The sequence below is a fragment of the Sapajus apella genome, unplaced genomic scaffold, assembly GCF_009761245.1.
Source record: "Sapajus apella isolate SASKATOON/1434 unplaced genomic scaffold, GSC_monkey_1.0 scaffold8, whole genome shotgun sequence".
Classification (NCBI taxonomy): Eukaryota; Metazoa; Chordata; class Mammalia; order Primates; family Cebidae; genus Sapajus; species Sapajus apella.
Window position 1 is genome coordinate 6,038,385 of NW_022436948.1, and position 17,196 is coordinate 6,055,580.

The window sequence follows — 17,196 nt, forward strand, 5'->3', positions numbered from 1 at the left end:
AAGGAAGGGAAGAATGAAGAAAAAAATGGGAGGGAGGGAGGAACAGAAGGATAGAGGGAAAGAAAGAAAAAAGAGAAGGAGAGGGAATGGCAATTAGAGTGGGAAAGGCCCTTGGGGATCATCTGGTTGAGTTGTTTCAATCCAGGCTGTGTATTTTAGAATCATCTGGGAAACTTAAATAGATTCATGCATAAGCCCACCCCAGTGACTCTGAGCCAGTCTGCAGTGAGGCCTGAGCACTAGCCTATTTTAAAAGTTCCTAGGTGATTCTGAGATACAGCCCAGGTTGAAAACTCCTGATCCCGTTCAGCTCTCCTATGACTCAGGTGAGAAAGCCAAAACCCAGGACAGCCAAGGGTCCTGCCCGCTCCAAGCAGCAGGAGGTCAGAGTCAGATTCTCTGCTCACAGGCCCCTTTCTCACCTTTCCTTTTGGTAAGACATATGTGAGAAGCACCACTCTACCCCAAGGGCCACCTAACCCCACATCACTTAGGCAGGCCAGGGTGCGGTGATTCCTTTTCCTGGGACATGATGAGGCCAATGCATCTCCACCCTGAGCTGCAGAATTCAGGCAGGTGGCTGCATTCTTACAGCTCGACCTTTGAGACCCACACTGACGTATGTGTTTACCTAAGGTAGTTTTAAAATAGAATAGTAAAAAAATGTATTCAGTAAATTTTGCTAACAAAGAAAACACATTTTGATTCAACAGTGTGCATTAAAACGTGAACTGTGGAATCCAGTCAGTAGATACATGGCTGACTGGCTTTCTATATGTTTGAAATTTTTTCATAATAAAAATTTGGGAGGAATGTTTTAAAAGGGGCTTGAAGAAATAGCTTTAAAATGTATTTGTGTCTCAGAGCATCTCCCTCTTTTGACCTCCCACCCAGAAGCCCTGTAATTCCTGCCTCAGTTTCCCATCTTGGGCATTGGGGCCAGGTTTATGCTGCCTCATTCTTGGCTCCACACCCTCCTTTGCCATATCTGCTCTGAATACCTAGAGGAACTGAGAAACTTCCCAGGATACAGATTTCCTGTGCGAAAACACGGGAAGTCCTGGACACTCTGGGACAGCTGGCCATCTCCTTTTTGAGAGTGATGATGATGATGGTGATGATGGTTTTTTAATAGGACCAATCCAGGTCAGATCCTGACAGACTCCTGTATTTGGGCTTTTGACAACCATTCTTCTCTATAAAATGAAAGTATTGAACCAGATGTTTGTGACAGGTGTCTTGTCTCGTTCAGATCATCCAGGCTGTTCAGTACTTTCTCTTGTTCAGTTGTGTTTTCAGCAGAACCAGGTAGGAAGAAAAAATCATAAAAATGTATAAGGATTAATTTTGCATTATTGGTAGAGTCATTAAAAGGTTTGAGAGTAATTAGCCGGGTGTGGTGGCAGGCACCTGTGATCCCAGCTACTCCGGAGGCTGAGGCAGGAGAATCACTTGAACCTGGGAGTTGGAGGTTATAGTGAGCTGAGATTGTGCCACTGCACTCCAGCCTGGGTGACAGTGCAAGACTCCATCTCAAAGAAAAAAAAAATTTGAGAGTAAAGTTTGGAACCAGTCGTTAATATCAGTGATTTACTGATAGAATTTTTCATTCTCTCTGTATCCTTGGGTTAAAAAATTAATATATGCATCAATTTAGCACTGAATTACTTGTCAAAACATACAGTGACATACTATTCATATTTTAATTATCTAATTATGTTAATTATTTACTGTTCATATTTTAATTATTTTAATAAATAATTAACAGGAGTTTACTTTTATTGATAAGATTAATTATTGCTCTTAGCTTAATCTCACCCTCTTCTCAGTATCTTTTACATGATGAGAACACCCTTTAAAATTATTAATATAGTGAAACACTCTCCTAAGTAATGTTCTGGTCAATGTTTGACAATTAGCTATTGATGGGGAGAAAATGGAGAAAGCCCTGATTTCTAGCACTTGCCAATTTCAGTGGTATAAGTACTACCATCATTGCCAATTTTAAGCTAAATGGGAAAGAGGCATCATTGTACTGCCAAGCCGAGCAGAGATGTGCATGGTCAGATCTCCCTGCCAATGGCAGTAACTCCACTACACCACTGCATCTTTATGCTGCAAAAAAGTAGGTCAGAGGATGCTCCCTTATCTCATAACATTGCAAATTTGTTGAGCATTAAGGGTGCTGTTAGATAATATTATAGTTCATGAAGCAAGCTTATAAATTGATATGATGTAAAACAGCACCTTCCTCAATGGTAATTTTGCAGCAGAGGCACACGGCGCACAATCTTTGGACAAAGCTTTCTTGGGTCTGGATCTCCCTTGGCCCTGCTAGCAGAGTTTGCCCACAGCCTCTCCTTGGTACCAATCCCTGTTAAATTGCCCCATCCATTTGTTATGCTTCAGAAATCCTTGCAGAAAAGGCTGCTGTACAGGCATGTTGTCATCTCTAGACATCCAGAACTGTGACAAGTGAAAAGGTCATACCTTCAAACATTAGCATTGCAAAGAAGCCATGATAATGATTCATTTTTAAAAATCCTTTTGACCATTTCTTTAAAAGGCTGAAAATGTTTGAGCTGGATAGGAGAATATGGGCTAGTCACAGCATTTCTCTCCAAGTGCTGAATTTAATAACCAGAACAAAAATACCCATTTTGGTAGGACACTCTTTCAAAGTAGAAATCTATGTAAAACTGAGGAGTATTTTTTGCAGAGTAAGAAGGGCAAATTATAAACAAACCAGAGGCCTATGGTTTGGCCAAGGTACTTCTCTCATCAAATGCAATAAAGCTTGCGATTATTATTATTTTTTTTTTTAAAAAAGGGAAAGGGAAGGAAACAAACAAGTCCTCAAAACAGTGCTGCAGTTTTTCGAGAACAGTCCTTCCAGTTGGTTGTTTTAAAGTACCAGCCTTTGCAATGCATTGCTCCCCTGCATAGAGCTCCTACAATAGGACAGAGACATTTACTTCGGAATTGGCTCACTCTCATTGGAATATAAGCAGTGAGTGTTCAAATACTGTGGACTTGGAAGTTGATGATGGTGACTTACCATGTTTTCACAGGAAAGCTGTCTTTTTTTTTTATGTCTTACCATTTTACAGATTTCCTTTTTACAAACACACTGCACAATAGGAAACCCTGCCCGTAGCCCTGAGACGCCCAGGAGACTGTAAGGCATTAAACATGGATTGATTTTCACAGTTTTGCCACCAGCGTTTCTATATTTTGTTCTAGGCATGAGGGTGTTGCAGGAATCAGGACACTCATCAGGAATTGGGGGGTCGGAGGTGATGGTGGTGGAAAGGAGTCACCTTTCAAAGTTAAATTATATATGAGTGTCACGGTTTCTGATTCACATATCCCAGCTGTGAGAGAAAGAATACGGAGTAAATATTTAATTCTTCATAGGCCTGTAATACATTTATTTACAGTTTTGCAATTTAAGTTATTTATGTTGACTTTGAGATTTCTAATTATCATGCATTAGCCCTTTTCTCTTATGAGAACAAAATCTTGATTAGTGGGTTTGAGGCCAAATAGGAGGTGTCACCACCCTTAGTTCCTCTGTGGCGGGAGATCCATGGTGAGCTTGGGGTTTCTACAGCCAGTAAGCCCCCAGCTGTTGAGGAACATGCCAGTTCACCTTTTTGTAGGTGCACCCACTCTCTACTCTTTGAGTTCCCCCATTGAATTCAAATGGTTGAATTCAAATGGTTGAAAGGGAATGTTCTTGTTCTCTCACCATAAATGCTGAATCTTAACAGCTCCTCTCATTCCCTCTTCTCTCTCTAATCTCCTGCCAAGAGAGACCAAAATTGTGCTACCACTTGGTCAAAGAGTGTGGCAGTTTCTCAAAATGTTAAACATGAAATTTCCATACAACCCCAGTAGTTCCACTTCTAGGAATTTCTCCAGGAAAAATGAAACATTTGTCCACACAACAGCTTATACAGAAATGTTTATAGTATAATGACTCATAGTCGCCCAAAAGTAGAAACAACCCCTGTGTGCATCAATGGGTGAGTGGATTTAAAAAATGCTGTATATCCATGTACTGGAATATTAATTAGAAATAAAAAGGAACAAAGTAATGATACATGCTATGACATGGGTGAACCTTGACTTTATGCTTAGTAAAAAAAAAAAAGTCCAGAAAGTTCGTTACCAAAGAATACATGCTATATGATTCCATTCATAGGAAAAGGCAATATAGGGACTGTGTTAGTCTGTTCTTTCTGAGACTGGGTAATTTATAAAGGAAAGAGGCTTAACTGACTCACAGTCCCACATGACTGGGGAAACCTCAGGAAACTTAAAATCATGGTGGAAGCAGAAGCAAACACGTGCTTCTTCAAATGGCACATGAAGGAGAAGTGCAGAGTGAATGGGGAGAAAGCCCCTTATGAAACCATTAGATCTTGTGAGAACTCACTCACTAGCATGAGAACAGCATGGAAGTAACTGCCCCTATGATTACCTCCCACCAGGCTCCTCCCATGACACATGGGGATTATGGGAACTATAATTTAAGATGAGATTTGGGTGGGGACATAGCCAAACTTATTCAGGGAGAGAAAGTAAATTAGTGATTGCTTAGAACTTGATGGGGGAAGAGAAATGATTATAAATGGGTAGAGAAATCTTTTGGGGTAATGTAAATGCTCTAAGATTTGATTCAGTGATTATACAACTGTGTATGTTTGTATTTGGGTTATAATGGTATGTATGTATATGTATTGGATAATATAAATATATTTGTAATGGGTTGAGTAGTATCCCAAAAAACTAATGTTCCCCCTAGAACCTTGGAATATGACCTTATATGGAAATAGAGTCTTTGCAATTATAATTCATTAAGAAGAGATCATACTGCATTAGGGTAGGTCCTAAATCCAGTGACTGGTATCCTCATAAGAAGTCCATGTGAAGACACAGAAACATTCAAAGAAGAATGTAAAGCATGTGAAGATAAAAGCAGAGGCTGAAGTTTTGCTGCCACAAGCCAAGGAATGCCTGGGGCCACCAGAAGCTGTAAGAAGCAAGGAAAGGTTTTCCACTAGAGGCTTTAGAGGGAGCATGGCTCTGCTGTCACCTTGATTTGGACTTCATCCTCCAGAACTGTGAGAGAAGAAATTTCTGTTAGTATAAGTCACGTAGATTCTAGTAATTTATTACAGACACTCTAGGAAGCTAATGCAATATTAAGTTTTCAACTGAACTGCACACTTAAAACAGGTGAATTTTATAGTATGAATATTATACCACAATAAAGCTGTTAATAAAAATAAAAATTTTTCTTTTATAGGCTAGGGGAAGGGAGGGATCAGAACCAAAGTCTGGGGACAGTACAGCCAGTTTCGCTGCATCTCAGAAATGCTGGAAGAGGACTTTCACAACAGTTGTGAGCAACTCTCTTTGATATCCAGGACTCTTGGCACCTCTCCAATTTGCCTACTTCCCATGTTATCACATGGTCAGTGCTATGGGGCACATCTCTGCCACATGGCTGCTGACTCTGGAGAAACTCCCAAATGTAGGTTCTTTTGTGGGTGCCCAGGCTACAGGACTGGTAGTATTTTGACATTTCATTATATTTCTCAAATCTCTCTGGTAAGCCATGGGAAAAGACATGACCTGGTATGTGCCAGTCTTAGAAGAAGCCACAGTGTTTCTATGGTCAAGTACCTTGGAAGGCTTACGAGGCAAGCAATCAAGAACATAGTCTGAGCTTAACCTTAGAAATGGGGGAAGGGAGCTTATTCTTGTAATTGGGCTATGAGATAAAAAGCAGGTAAAGATATATTTATGTTTTGATGAATTTTCAAATCTTTCTAGTCCTTTGTGATAACATCTTATTCCTTTATCATATTTAAAAAGTATCTTTAAACATTCATACATAGTTATTTTTGCAGTCTATATCTGATGACTCTATCATCTGAAGTCCTGGTGTTAGTTTTCTCATGTGTTCTTTAGTTTTGGTTTGTGAGCTCATGGCCGGCAAAGCTTTCTCTGGGTGCATTTCAGTGGGCCTGGAGAGAGGACACATTCTTCTAGAGTACGTTAGCTTTGGCTAGGCCCCTCGGGCCACCATTAAACTACAATCACCTGCATGTTAATTCTTTATCATGAATCTGACTCCAGACCTATGTAGAGCCAGGCTAGTTTTACAAATTCTCAGGGGAGAGATTGTGTTTCTACATCTATAACTCAAGCTAAGACAGTTTCCTTCTCTCTTTGCCTTTGTGGATTTTTATTTTTTATTGTATTTTTTGGTTACATGTTTTCTGTCAAGATAGAACCCTTTGAGGAGCCTTGCTTTGGAGGTCTCACATTTAATATCATGCCTCTCAGGTCATCAAAGCAGCACCATTATATTACCTCTGGCTTTTCACCATCAGCTTTTGTTTTTGGTCTCTGGTTTTTCTCTCACTTTCTGATAATCTTAGTATACGTTTTTAAAAGGGTATTCGTTATATGCAATCCAGAATTTCTAGGTGACTTGTGGAATTGGGGTGGGATCTTGTGTCATCCATTGCCAAGAAAATAAGTCAACATATTAATTTTGATGTGGAAAAGGAAACTTGAGAAGTTTCACAAATAAAGGTTTTCTTTTTCTCAGTAAATTGGAGGTGAGATTCTCTGCTGTAAGTTATGGAAAAGGGACAGGTTTGAGGTCTCCAGTGACTAATAAAGGTTTGCAAGGTTTATAACAACTGTGGGAGATGGGCATGGTAAAGAGTGGTGACAAGGTCTGGTTAGCAGCAATAAGGGATTCACCTAAAGTTGACTAAAAGTGGAGGTTTCATCCCCATTGTTGAAAATGATAGTTGGAAACATAGTTGATCCCAGAAAAAGGAGGAGAACCCTACATGTGAAGTCTTTTTTATAGACAGAGCAACCAGTAACATCATTGTATTAGTCCATTTTCATGCTGCTAATAAAGACATACCTGAGACTGGGCTGTTTACAAAAGAAAGAGCTTTAATGGACTCACAGTTCCATGTAGCTGGAGAGGTCTCATGACCATGGAGGAAGGCAAGGAGGAGCAAGTCACATCTTACATGGATGACAGCAGGTAAAGAGAGAGTATTTGTGCAGTGAAACTCCCATTTTTAAAACCATCAGATCTCATAAGACTTATTCACTATCATGATAACAGATGGAAAAAATCCACCTCCAAGATTCAATTACCTCCCATCAGGTTCCTCCCATGGGAATTATGGGAGTATAAATCAAGATGAGATTTGGGTAGGGACACAGCCAAACAATATCAATCATTCTGTGTGTGCTAAGGGACATAGGCCATGGCCCTCAACAGGGTTGGAAGTGAGCAACGTGCTGTGGGTGTGAAACTGCATGGCAATTTCTGGCTGGGGCTCACTTACTCAAGTTTCATTTTTCTGCCACCTTTCCTTTATTTTCTCGTGATTTTTGCACAGCAGTTCCTTGAATAAATTGTATTTCAAAGAAATGTCTCTTGAAATGTAAGTTACCTGAGTGTTTTGCCAGGGAAAATCAAGAACCTGCTTTGCTGAACACTTTGTGTCCCTCTTGGTTTTTCAGTTCCTGCAATGATAACATCCTATCCAAATACTACCCTGGCCACACAGGGGCAAAAAAAGGAGATGAGCTGCACAGCACATGGTGAGAAGCCCATTATAGTCCGCTGGGAGAAGGAGGACCGAATCATTAACCCTGAGATGGCCCGTTATCTTGTGTCCACCAAGGAGGTGGGAGAAGAGGTGATTTCTACTCTGCAGGTAAAAGCATGGCAAATACAACACAATGGAATGAATTTTATTGGAAGAATAAGTCTTTCCTTTCACACAAGTGGGTGCAGATAAGTAGCAGATAATCTTTTGGAATTTATTTACGAAGCACCATTTTTCTTCCCTTTCACACAGTGAGATTACTGAATGGCCTTCAAAAATAGTGCTTCAGCCTAAGTGTTATTAAGAATAGGATTATTATGAACGCAGCAGGAAAGACAAGGGTAACAAAAAAAAAGTAAGAAATAAGGTTTTTAAATGACAGTTAATCCTTGAGGACTGACAGCCTATGCTGTGCACATGTTTTAACTTCCTGCAGAAAGAAAAATGAGATGGGCTTTGGACAAAAATATTATCATAAAAAATATCTTGCTTCTTTGGAAAAATCCAAAATAAAAATATTCTGTCATTAAGAGAGGATCACAAAAGCTAGAGAAAAGCACTGTGAGTCATGAACTGGGTTGTGCTGTTATCATGGGGATGGAGGATGATACTGTAGCACACACAGGGAGGGTAGGTAGAGAAGCCCTGTGTTTGTAATGCTTACATTGGCTCTGAAACAAGGGTCCATTCCTGGAATCCTGCTAGAACAGGAATCTGACAAGAGTCATGCTGACCCCCAGCCCTGGCTGCAATATATAATCTGTTTCTTTGGACATGGTTGCTTTGGATGCTCTAAAAGTATACCATGAAACAAATGTATATGTAAGATTTATGTCAAGCTGACCACGACATCCTGTATAAATTACACATCCAATTTAATGAGCTACAGCTGACATGGATAGTGTCTGTGAATCCTATTCATCTACACACTTACAATTATACTGAAATAATCTGTTCTCAGAGGGGTATGTGCATGTGTGTGATTTACTGTGTGAGAATGTGGAGGAATGGGGGTTGTGTGAGTGTCTGTGTGTGTGTGTGTGTGTGTGTGTGTGTGTGCGCGCACGCGCGCGCACACGCGCTGGGCATGGCAGGAGAACTGAAAGAGTGGAGAGAGAGCTTTACAGCCAGAAGTCATTTTGCCTACTGTGAAAGATGAATTTCTTTCTGCTTTACACATAGATTTTGCCAACTGTGAGAGAAGATTCTGGTTTCTTCTCCTGCCATGCTATTAATTCTTATGGGGAGGACCGTGGAATAATTCAGCTCACAGTGCAAGGTAGGACGACGATAGCATAAGAGAATAGACACAGCTGTTTCGGGACAGGAGCTATATGCTCAGCCTCGGGCATCTGTGTGGTTTCAGCTTGCCATGTAACACTTCCTAATTCCCAGGAAATTTTGAATATGTATCAAGTCAGTGCTAAAGCAGAATTTTGCAGTGCCTATGACTATGTCAAAGTAAAGCCCCAAAACAGCGAACAAAGCCCTTCAAGGAACCAGCCAGGATGACAAGCCCATGATAGTCAAGCCCATGCACCTGCACATAAGTATAGCAGTGGAATTTCTTTACTCAATGTACTAGACAATCAGAATGAAAGGGAAATTCAACATTTGGGGCCAAAGTATGTTTTGAGTTAGAGATCCAAGCTGGAATAGTGACATTTTATATCCTCCAGGTTTGGTCCATTTCTTAAGTGCTTGGAAGTCTTGGGAAAGTGGATTTTCTCCTCCCTACAATGTGATTCAGGAAAAAAAAATGCTTCCAAATAAAAAGCATCTGTTCTTGTCTAATGCAGACAAATCATTTGTGAGCCATGCTCAGCATTTCCTCTAGCGTTTCATGTCAGAGGTCTGTGTGAACTAACTCTGAGTCTTTCTGTTGATGGTGCAGAGCCCCCGGACCCTCCCGAAATTGAGATCAAAGATGTCAAAGCACGCACAATTACGCTCAGGTGGACCATGGGGTTTGATGGAAACAGCCCCATCACGGGCTACGATATTGAATGCAAAAACAAATCAGGTAAGTTCTTTATTTCCTCCAGCTTCATTTCCACCTCAGAGAGTTCTTTTGTTTTTCTCCTTATTAATGTAATTTACCTGTAAGTGCACAGCTCAGCTCACAGGAGCTCAGAGGACACCATTTCCACCAGTCAGTCTCCCTCCTTGCTGGAAGCACATCCTGGCTTTCCGCTGTGGGAGTGGAGTTTCATGTTGAGGCTCAGCTCTGCTTCCTTCTTTTTGAGTCAGCCCAGACCGCAGTCTTGCTTCCAGCTGGACTCCTTGACATTGCAGCCACATGTCGGCATGTTGGCAGTGGCTGATGGAACCAGGCCTCCGTCATGACCTTTTCTATCTCACCTGCTCCCTTCACTTCCTGTTTCCCCAGTTGGAGTGACTTTTGTAGAGTCTGATCCCATGTCCTAGACCCAGAGTGCTGAGCTCTAGCTGTGCTTGGTGTCTGTCAGATACACTGTGCAGTGGTGTTTGGTGTGGGAAAGGGAAAATTCACTCTGCAGGAACCTCCTGGAAATGACCAGGGACGATCAGTGACACTGGCTGCTGCACCTGGGACCACTTAGTCCAGAGCCCATAAATAAAACTGACCCCACTGCCAGGATCACTGCAGGTGTGCCCCTTCATTGTCTTCAAGGATCAATATGGGGGCCATTTTGAACTTTATGATGCGTCAGGCGAGGGTAGAATGCCACCACTGTGGCCTCTAGTCAGAATTTTCACTGTGTCTCATAAAAGGTATGAGGAATTCGAGCACCACCAGCATGGAAAGGGTTAATAAAATCCTTACTGACCACAAAAGTGGCTTTAGTTTTCACTACCTGGGCACTGCACATTATTTCAGATTACCCGGTTATGACCCATTTAGGATCCTTGGCACTAAAGCTGTGGTAAACAATCAAGCTCAAGGCAGCTGGGAACCACAGGTTAGGAGTGAGGAAATGTTTCAGCAAGAGCAAGCCAGGAACAGGGCCAGGAAATGGTGACTGCGAAGGAAAGCAGAGGGGTGGCTCTTTAGAAACTCAGGAGAGCAGAATTTGAAGATTGAGAAGACAGTGGATCAAAGCAAACATAGTGTTTTGAAAAGTAGTGTCTGTGACTTGCAGGGTTGGAAGTGCACATAAGAAAAGATGGAGTGGCTCAGGCCGTCAGCCTCTGAATTGCAAAACTGGGGACCTAGAAGTGAGGTGTCACATACACAAAGCCCAAGGAAGGGCCTTCCAGGGGCTGATTAGACTACAAGTCTAACTGAGAAATGCTGCAGAGCCAGGGCCCTGGGCTCAGGGGTCAGGCACTGTGACCTGGGGGCACGCCTGAGCTAAATGGCTGAGCTAAATGAGTATTTTTTGGGGGCGGGTGAGGATGAACAAGATTCCCAAGAGCCCAGGGAGGAGAGGCTGACCTTGCCTTTATTCTAAAGAAGTAGAATTACAAGTTCACAGATGCAGGTCTTGAAGTGAAGCAGGTGCTTCTTAGGTGAGGCAATCACATCTGAGCAGAAACTGGCCTGGAACCTGGTGACAGTGATGAGAGCTCAGACAGACGCAATGAGCGCCCTGGGGACAGGGACAGCCCTTTATCTCACTGGCTGTGCACCGGCTATGGTGCTGCAGGCTGCCTGTGCTGTTGATGCTGAGCACACAGGTGGCCTCCTCTAGTGGAGCAGCTCAGGACCACCCTGTCCTCAGGAAGGATCAGACATTGCCGGATGCTGGTGGCAGGCCCAGGCTCAGTGGTTTGGGACCCAACCTGTGTGGGATTTGCTGCTAGGCCTGTGTTGCACCAGCTCTGTGCCTTCACCTGCTCCCCTCATCTGTGAAGTGGTTATCACTGCATCCACCTCAAAGGACTGACAAGGAGACCACAAAGGCCACCAGCTGCCGTTGCCCCAAGTCCTCCCTTCCCTGGGCCACCCAGTTACTACCCCCTCCTTAGAGCCCACATCTCAGCTGCTCACTCAGCTCCATCTCCCTTTTACTCTGGGCCTGTGGCATTATGTGTCATCATATACGTACCTCTGTGATTACTGACAAATAAACTGATTAATGCGTTTCACCTCCACCATGCTAGAGGCTCCTTGGGGGAACCCTCCACCTAGTAGGTCTATTTTCACCCAACTCATTTCTCCAACACCCAGCACAGCACCTAACATATGGAGGCACTCGGTGGATGTTGGTGAACTCTGAGAAGGGAAGATGTTGTAAACACTTTCCTCATTGTCCAGAGCATGCTCAACATCTAATAGGTGGTAGTTTGTAGATTACTCCAATGTGCAGGAAAATGCTTATGAGTAAAATGCCTCTAAAACCCTCTATGTTAGCTAAAGTACTTGCTCAGCATCTAGGAGTCCTCACTCCCCAGGGGATTCCCAAAGGCAGGGACTGGTTCTCTGTGTCCTGGGAACCCCAGCACCCAGCACAAGGTCTGTCAAGTGAAGAGTGTACTGTAAATGTTTATTGCATTTAATTTACATGCAGTTGAAATCTAAAAATCATTATTATCCACGACATCTTTAAATGTATAAAATGATCATGGTTTATATAACCAAAGCTGGAAAGCTCCTTATCTATAAAGCCAAGTACAGGAGGGATTGAGGGAGTCTTCCCCTCCTTCATGCCCTACTTCACCCAGAGACAGGGCCAGTGGTGTGGCTAAGATGTTTACGCAGCCCTGGAGCAAGTCATTTTAAGGGTCAGCATGGGTCCCAGGAGAATCCCTGGGGAAAAGCCCACAGGACAAGCAGATCCAACTCCATGACTAAGGTCTCCACCAGGAACCTACAGAACTTCCATTACTTTCAGTTTGGAAGCCTTGGGAGGAAGAAGCCATGCTGAGTAGATAACACCTGTACTCACTGCTGTACAAGGTGTGTTAATCAGATTTTTCACATATTAGTTGCTTCCTCAATATACTTTTGGTGTGTAAAAATTACAACCACAATTTAAGTGAGTGCAATTTTAGACTGAGTACATAGAAAACAGATCCTTCAAGTATTAACAACAGCCTAAATGTCACTTCTTCCAGAAAGCCTTCCCTGACTACCTATTCCCCTTCACTATTCATAGCATGCCTTGAACACTTGGTGGGCTCATGACTATTAATTTGTCCCATGCACACCCCCATGGGACAGTTGTTCAGCTATGGGCCATTGTGAGCCCTGAGGGCTGGGATTGTGTCTGACAAACCCTATGCTATGTCCCTGCACCCTTCATAGTGCCTGGCACGTATCCTAGACTCATAATAACCATTAGTCAAATTGTTGATGCTCAGCCCCTGTTTTAGGCAATGGTGAAATTATACCCTCAAAAGTTTTCCTTTACTTTTCATTAATTGTCAAAGAAAGCAGCATATTACCAATGTATTAAAATACTTCACATTCTTAACCAAAAGGACTTCTACAAGTGACCATTCACTCTATACTTGAACAGTCCTAGAAATAGAGACTCACTAACCCAGGAAGGACAGCTCCGCCTTTGACCAGTTGTGACTGCTACAAATTCTTACATTTATTGCACCAAAATAGACCTTCCTGGATCCAGCGGCTCTCTTCCCATCTCTAAACCATTTGGCCAAATGACAGTCCTCTCAGGATTTGACAAAAGATGATTTTCCTCAGTTTACTGTTTTCCAGGAAACACTGAACATCCCAAGTCCTTGTTCTTGTGTCTCCTGTCATAATCTCCTGCCACCCCTCTGACTCTGGTCATGCCCAGTGACAGCACCAGAGGCATCATCCAGCCAGGCACAGGCACAGTGAAGCTGTGCCTTCCTCATCTGGAATCTTCTTTTTCTCTGCAGCCTTCCTCATCTGGAATCCTCTTCCTCTCTGCAGCCTTCCTCATCTGGAATCTTCTTCTTCTCTGCAGCCTTCCTCATCTGGAATCTTCCTCTCTGCAGCCCTCCTCATCTGGAATCTTCCTCTCTGCAGCCTTCCTCATCTGGAATCTTCCTCTCTGCAGCCTTCCTCATCTGGAATCTTCTTCTTCTCTGCAGCCTTCCTCATCTGGAATCTTATTCCTCTCTGCAGCCTTCCTTATCTGGAATCTTCCTCTCTGCAGCCTTCCTCATCTGGAATCTTCCTCTCTGCAGCCTTCCTCATCTGGAATCTTCCTCTCTGCAGCCCTCCTCATCTGGAATCTTCTTCCTCTCTGCAGCCTTCCTCATCTGGAATCTTCTTCTCTGCAGCCTTCCTCATCTGGAATCTTCTTCTTCTCTGCAGCCTTCCTCATCTGGAATCTTCTTCCTCTCTGCAGCCTTCCTCATCTGGAATCTTCTTCTCTGCAGCCTTCCTCATCTGGAATCTTCTTCTTCTTCTCTGCAGCTGGCAATTACACAGGCTGCTTTGGTTGCCACATTTTCTGATTCCCAGGGACTGCTGCTTCTCCTCTACATGGACCCAAGCCACCTTTAGCATCCTTTACATCATCTTGTCTGGGGACCTCCAACAGACCTGTCTGCAGTTTGCTGCCTCCCTTTATTTTCCTCCTTAGAAGGCAGCCTGCCCTTCAGTGTCTGTTTCTCTGGTGTCCCCTCCTGTCCCCGGTTTCTCTGGTGGCTCCTCCTGTCCCTGGTTTCTCTGGTGTCCCTTTCTGTCCGTGTTTTCTCTGGTGACCCCTCCTGTCCCTGGTTTCTCTGGTGTCCCCTTCTGTCCATGTTTTCTCTGGTGACTCCTCCTGTCCCCAGTTTTTCTGGTGGCTCCTCCTGTCCCCGGTTTCTCTGGTGTCCCCTTCTGCCCACGGTTCCTCTAGTGGCACTTCCTGTCCCCAGTTTCTCTGGCGGCCCCTTCTGTCTCTGGCTTCTCTGGTGCCTCTCTCCTGTCCACAATTTCTCTTGTCCCTCCCTCCTGTCTAGGGTGCCTCACAGGTCTCTGACCGGGCTTCAGGAGCATGGCAAGCTCCGTCACACCCTGGAAAGTAACCAGGAAACACAGACTCTGGCACAGAAGGTGCATTCCCCCAGCCCTTCTCTTCTCTTGGGCTTCCCACCCCCAGTTCACCCTGAGGACTGTTATCCTTGAGAAGAAGGCAGAGGGAAAGGAGTTTTTCCCCACACCTCCTCCTATTCCCCAATGTGGACGGCCTGCTCCTTCTCCCAGCTACCTCTCCATTGTTAAGCCTTTTATGTAATTCACCTCTAGAACTTTCAGTCACCCTCACTCATTCTGCTCTTTAGCCTCTAACAGCACTTCTTCATATCAAGTCCACTCTCTTATATTAGTCCTTGTTGCTCTTGCATCCACTGGATTTGGGGTAACTGACCCCCAAGGTGAGCTCTCCAGCAAGCACCCAATGCAGTCTCACTGGTGCCTGTCAGCTCCTCATTCCTTCCTCACAGCACTTGCTTGGAATTGCAGAGGCTGCAGTGGGACTCTGAACTTCCCCATCGTCCTGCACCACCAGTTTCCCTGGAGCAAGCCATGGCATCCTCCCCACTCTTTCAATGAATGCTTCTGATAAGTTCTTCCTGAACCAGGCTGCAGCTCTGAGCCTGTACAGCCCTCTCAGTCTTCCTGCAAACCCACAGATGGTACAATCATATTTGTCCAAAATTTTCTTCTCTTGCCTTTGACCAAACGATTTCTCAGCATTGTCAAGTCAATAATTTGTCAGAAGGTCTTCTAAGCAACTGAGACTTTCAGCAGGTGCCTGGAAATACTGAAATCCTGTCCTATTAGGTGTTTTCAGAGAGTATGTGGAGGTCATGCATTATGGAAAAATGACCTTGAGCTTGGAGATAACATGGGTGAGGCCAAATCCCAGCCCTTCTTCTTACTAGCTATGTAATACGGCTTCAGTTTCTTGACTGTCACTAAGGAAATAAAGGCCTTACCTTGGCAGGATGTTGTAAAATTTTAATCAAATAAAACAGTCTGTCCAAACTATACATCAGAATGACCCAGATAGGGACCCTTTTTAAAAGCACAGGTTTCTGGGCACCATTCCTCAGAGACTCTGGTTTAGTATATCTGAAAGCAGAACTGTCAAAAAGCCCAAGCTGTTTCCAATGTGGCCATAGATTTGGGAGCCACAGAAGTCATGTTTTAAAATGCCCAGCACATTGCCTTGATGGGATGATGAAGCTGAAAATTTAGAAGTAAATATAACTAGGAAGAATGCACTATTGACCAAATAAAGAAATTCCTAGGAGTAAATCACACACAGAAATGTATGCATGGACATCCAAGATCTGCAGAGGCGAGTGTGAATGGGGAGAGTCTGGGAAGCCCATGGACAGGAAGGGTGAGGATGGGTTTTGTAATGGGTCCCCCAGCCCATTGGAGGGAGTGGGTGGTGTTTTCTACAGACAGAGCAAATGCAGCATCAGAGAGGGCTTATAAGTCACACTGGGAGATTATTGTACAAGGCAGTGTCACTGAGGTATGGGCTGAGCTAAAGAAACCTACAGGGCATGGATGTGGAAGTGCCCAGTGACCACCAAGAGGGGACTGTCCCCTCCCTACCCAGGTGTACCATATGCCTTGGATTGGTGTAAGGGAACTGCAGTCATGGACACGCCTCTCCAGGCTGTCTGCCAACTCCCACACAAAAACCTCCAGTGAAGATAGCTGTATCTTCATTGGCCCCGTCAGTTCCAGAAAATTCCATGTTGCCTGGGCAGCAGCATTCACCACCACAACTGTCTACCTCCTCCTGGGCCTACTTGGCAAATGTCTCTGTGTCTTGCAGCACCTGGCATTCCTCCTCATCCTCCTAAACATCTCTGCAGAAGGCCTGGCTTTCTCTCTGTAGGGCAAGCCTCATTGGTGTGTGTCATTGCATTGATACAAAATTTCCTTTCCTCATTTGTCTTCTATGGAATCACATTCTTCTCCTCATAAATTTTTTTCCAACTCTTCTCTTTTTATTTCATATTCTTCTACCTCTAATCTTCTTGATTCAAAATATGCTTTTTCCTTGTAACGGCAATATTGTCAGCTTCTATTAGGCTCCATTCTCCGAGAAGCTAAAATAAAGCATCAAAAAGCAGTCTTTAAGCCACATATTTTTTCTTCAATTCCAGAAAATCTCTTGCATTTTTGTTTACATCTGGACAGAGAAGTCCCCCAAATTGCCATACTCACCCTTAGTGTGACAAAGTGATTAGCCCCATTCCCAAGACTCAGAGGTCCATGTATTTGTGGTTTATTTATCTATTAAACATTAATATACTATTTATCCACTGTGAGCCAGGCACTGTGCTAGCAATAGGGATAGAAGACTGAGTATGGCCAGCATGGCCTCTGCCCGCCTGGAGCTTAAAGTCCAGTAGGGAATACAGATTATCCATGGCAGACTTACTTGTGTGATGAGCACCACCAAGGCAGACCCTGAGGAGGATGGGAATATGTAGGCATCATCTCTGTCTACTGTCTTGGAGCCTCCTTTGTTCATCCCCAGCCAATGCCAGCTGTTGACCACCCACCCACAATCAACACTGCCCAAACTCTTTTGTTATAAGAACAATGTATTGACATTCTCATTCTTGCATGAAGCCCTAAAATCAGCAGATACAAAATGTC

General features: G+C 43.7%; 1 protein-coding gene across 1 annotated transcript in view; it reads left to right on the plus strand.

The window, feature by feature from the left end:
• DSCAM (DS cell adhesion molecule) overlaps positions 1-17,196 on the plus strand; it is a 644,712-nt gene that overhangs the window by 483,261 nt on the left and 144,255 nt on the right. The window contains exons 12-14 of the mRNA XM_032277238.1: positions 7,573-7,769; positions 8,844-8,940; positions 9,556-9,684. Of these exons, the coding sequence (XP_032133129.1) occupies positions 7,573-7,769; positions 8,844-8,940; positions 9,556-9,684 (423 nt within the window). The remainder of the gene's footprint in view (positions 1-7,572; positions 7,770-8,843; positions 8,941-9,555; positions 9,685-17,196) is intronic.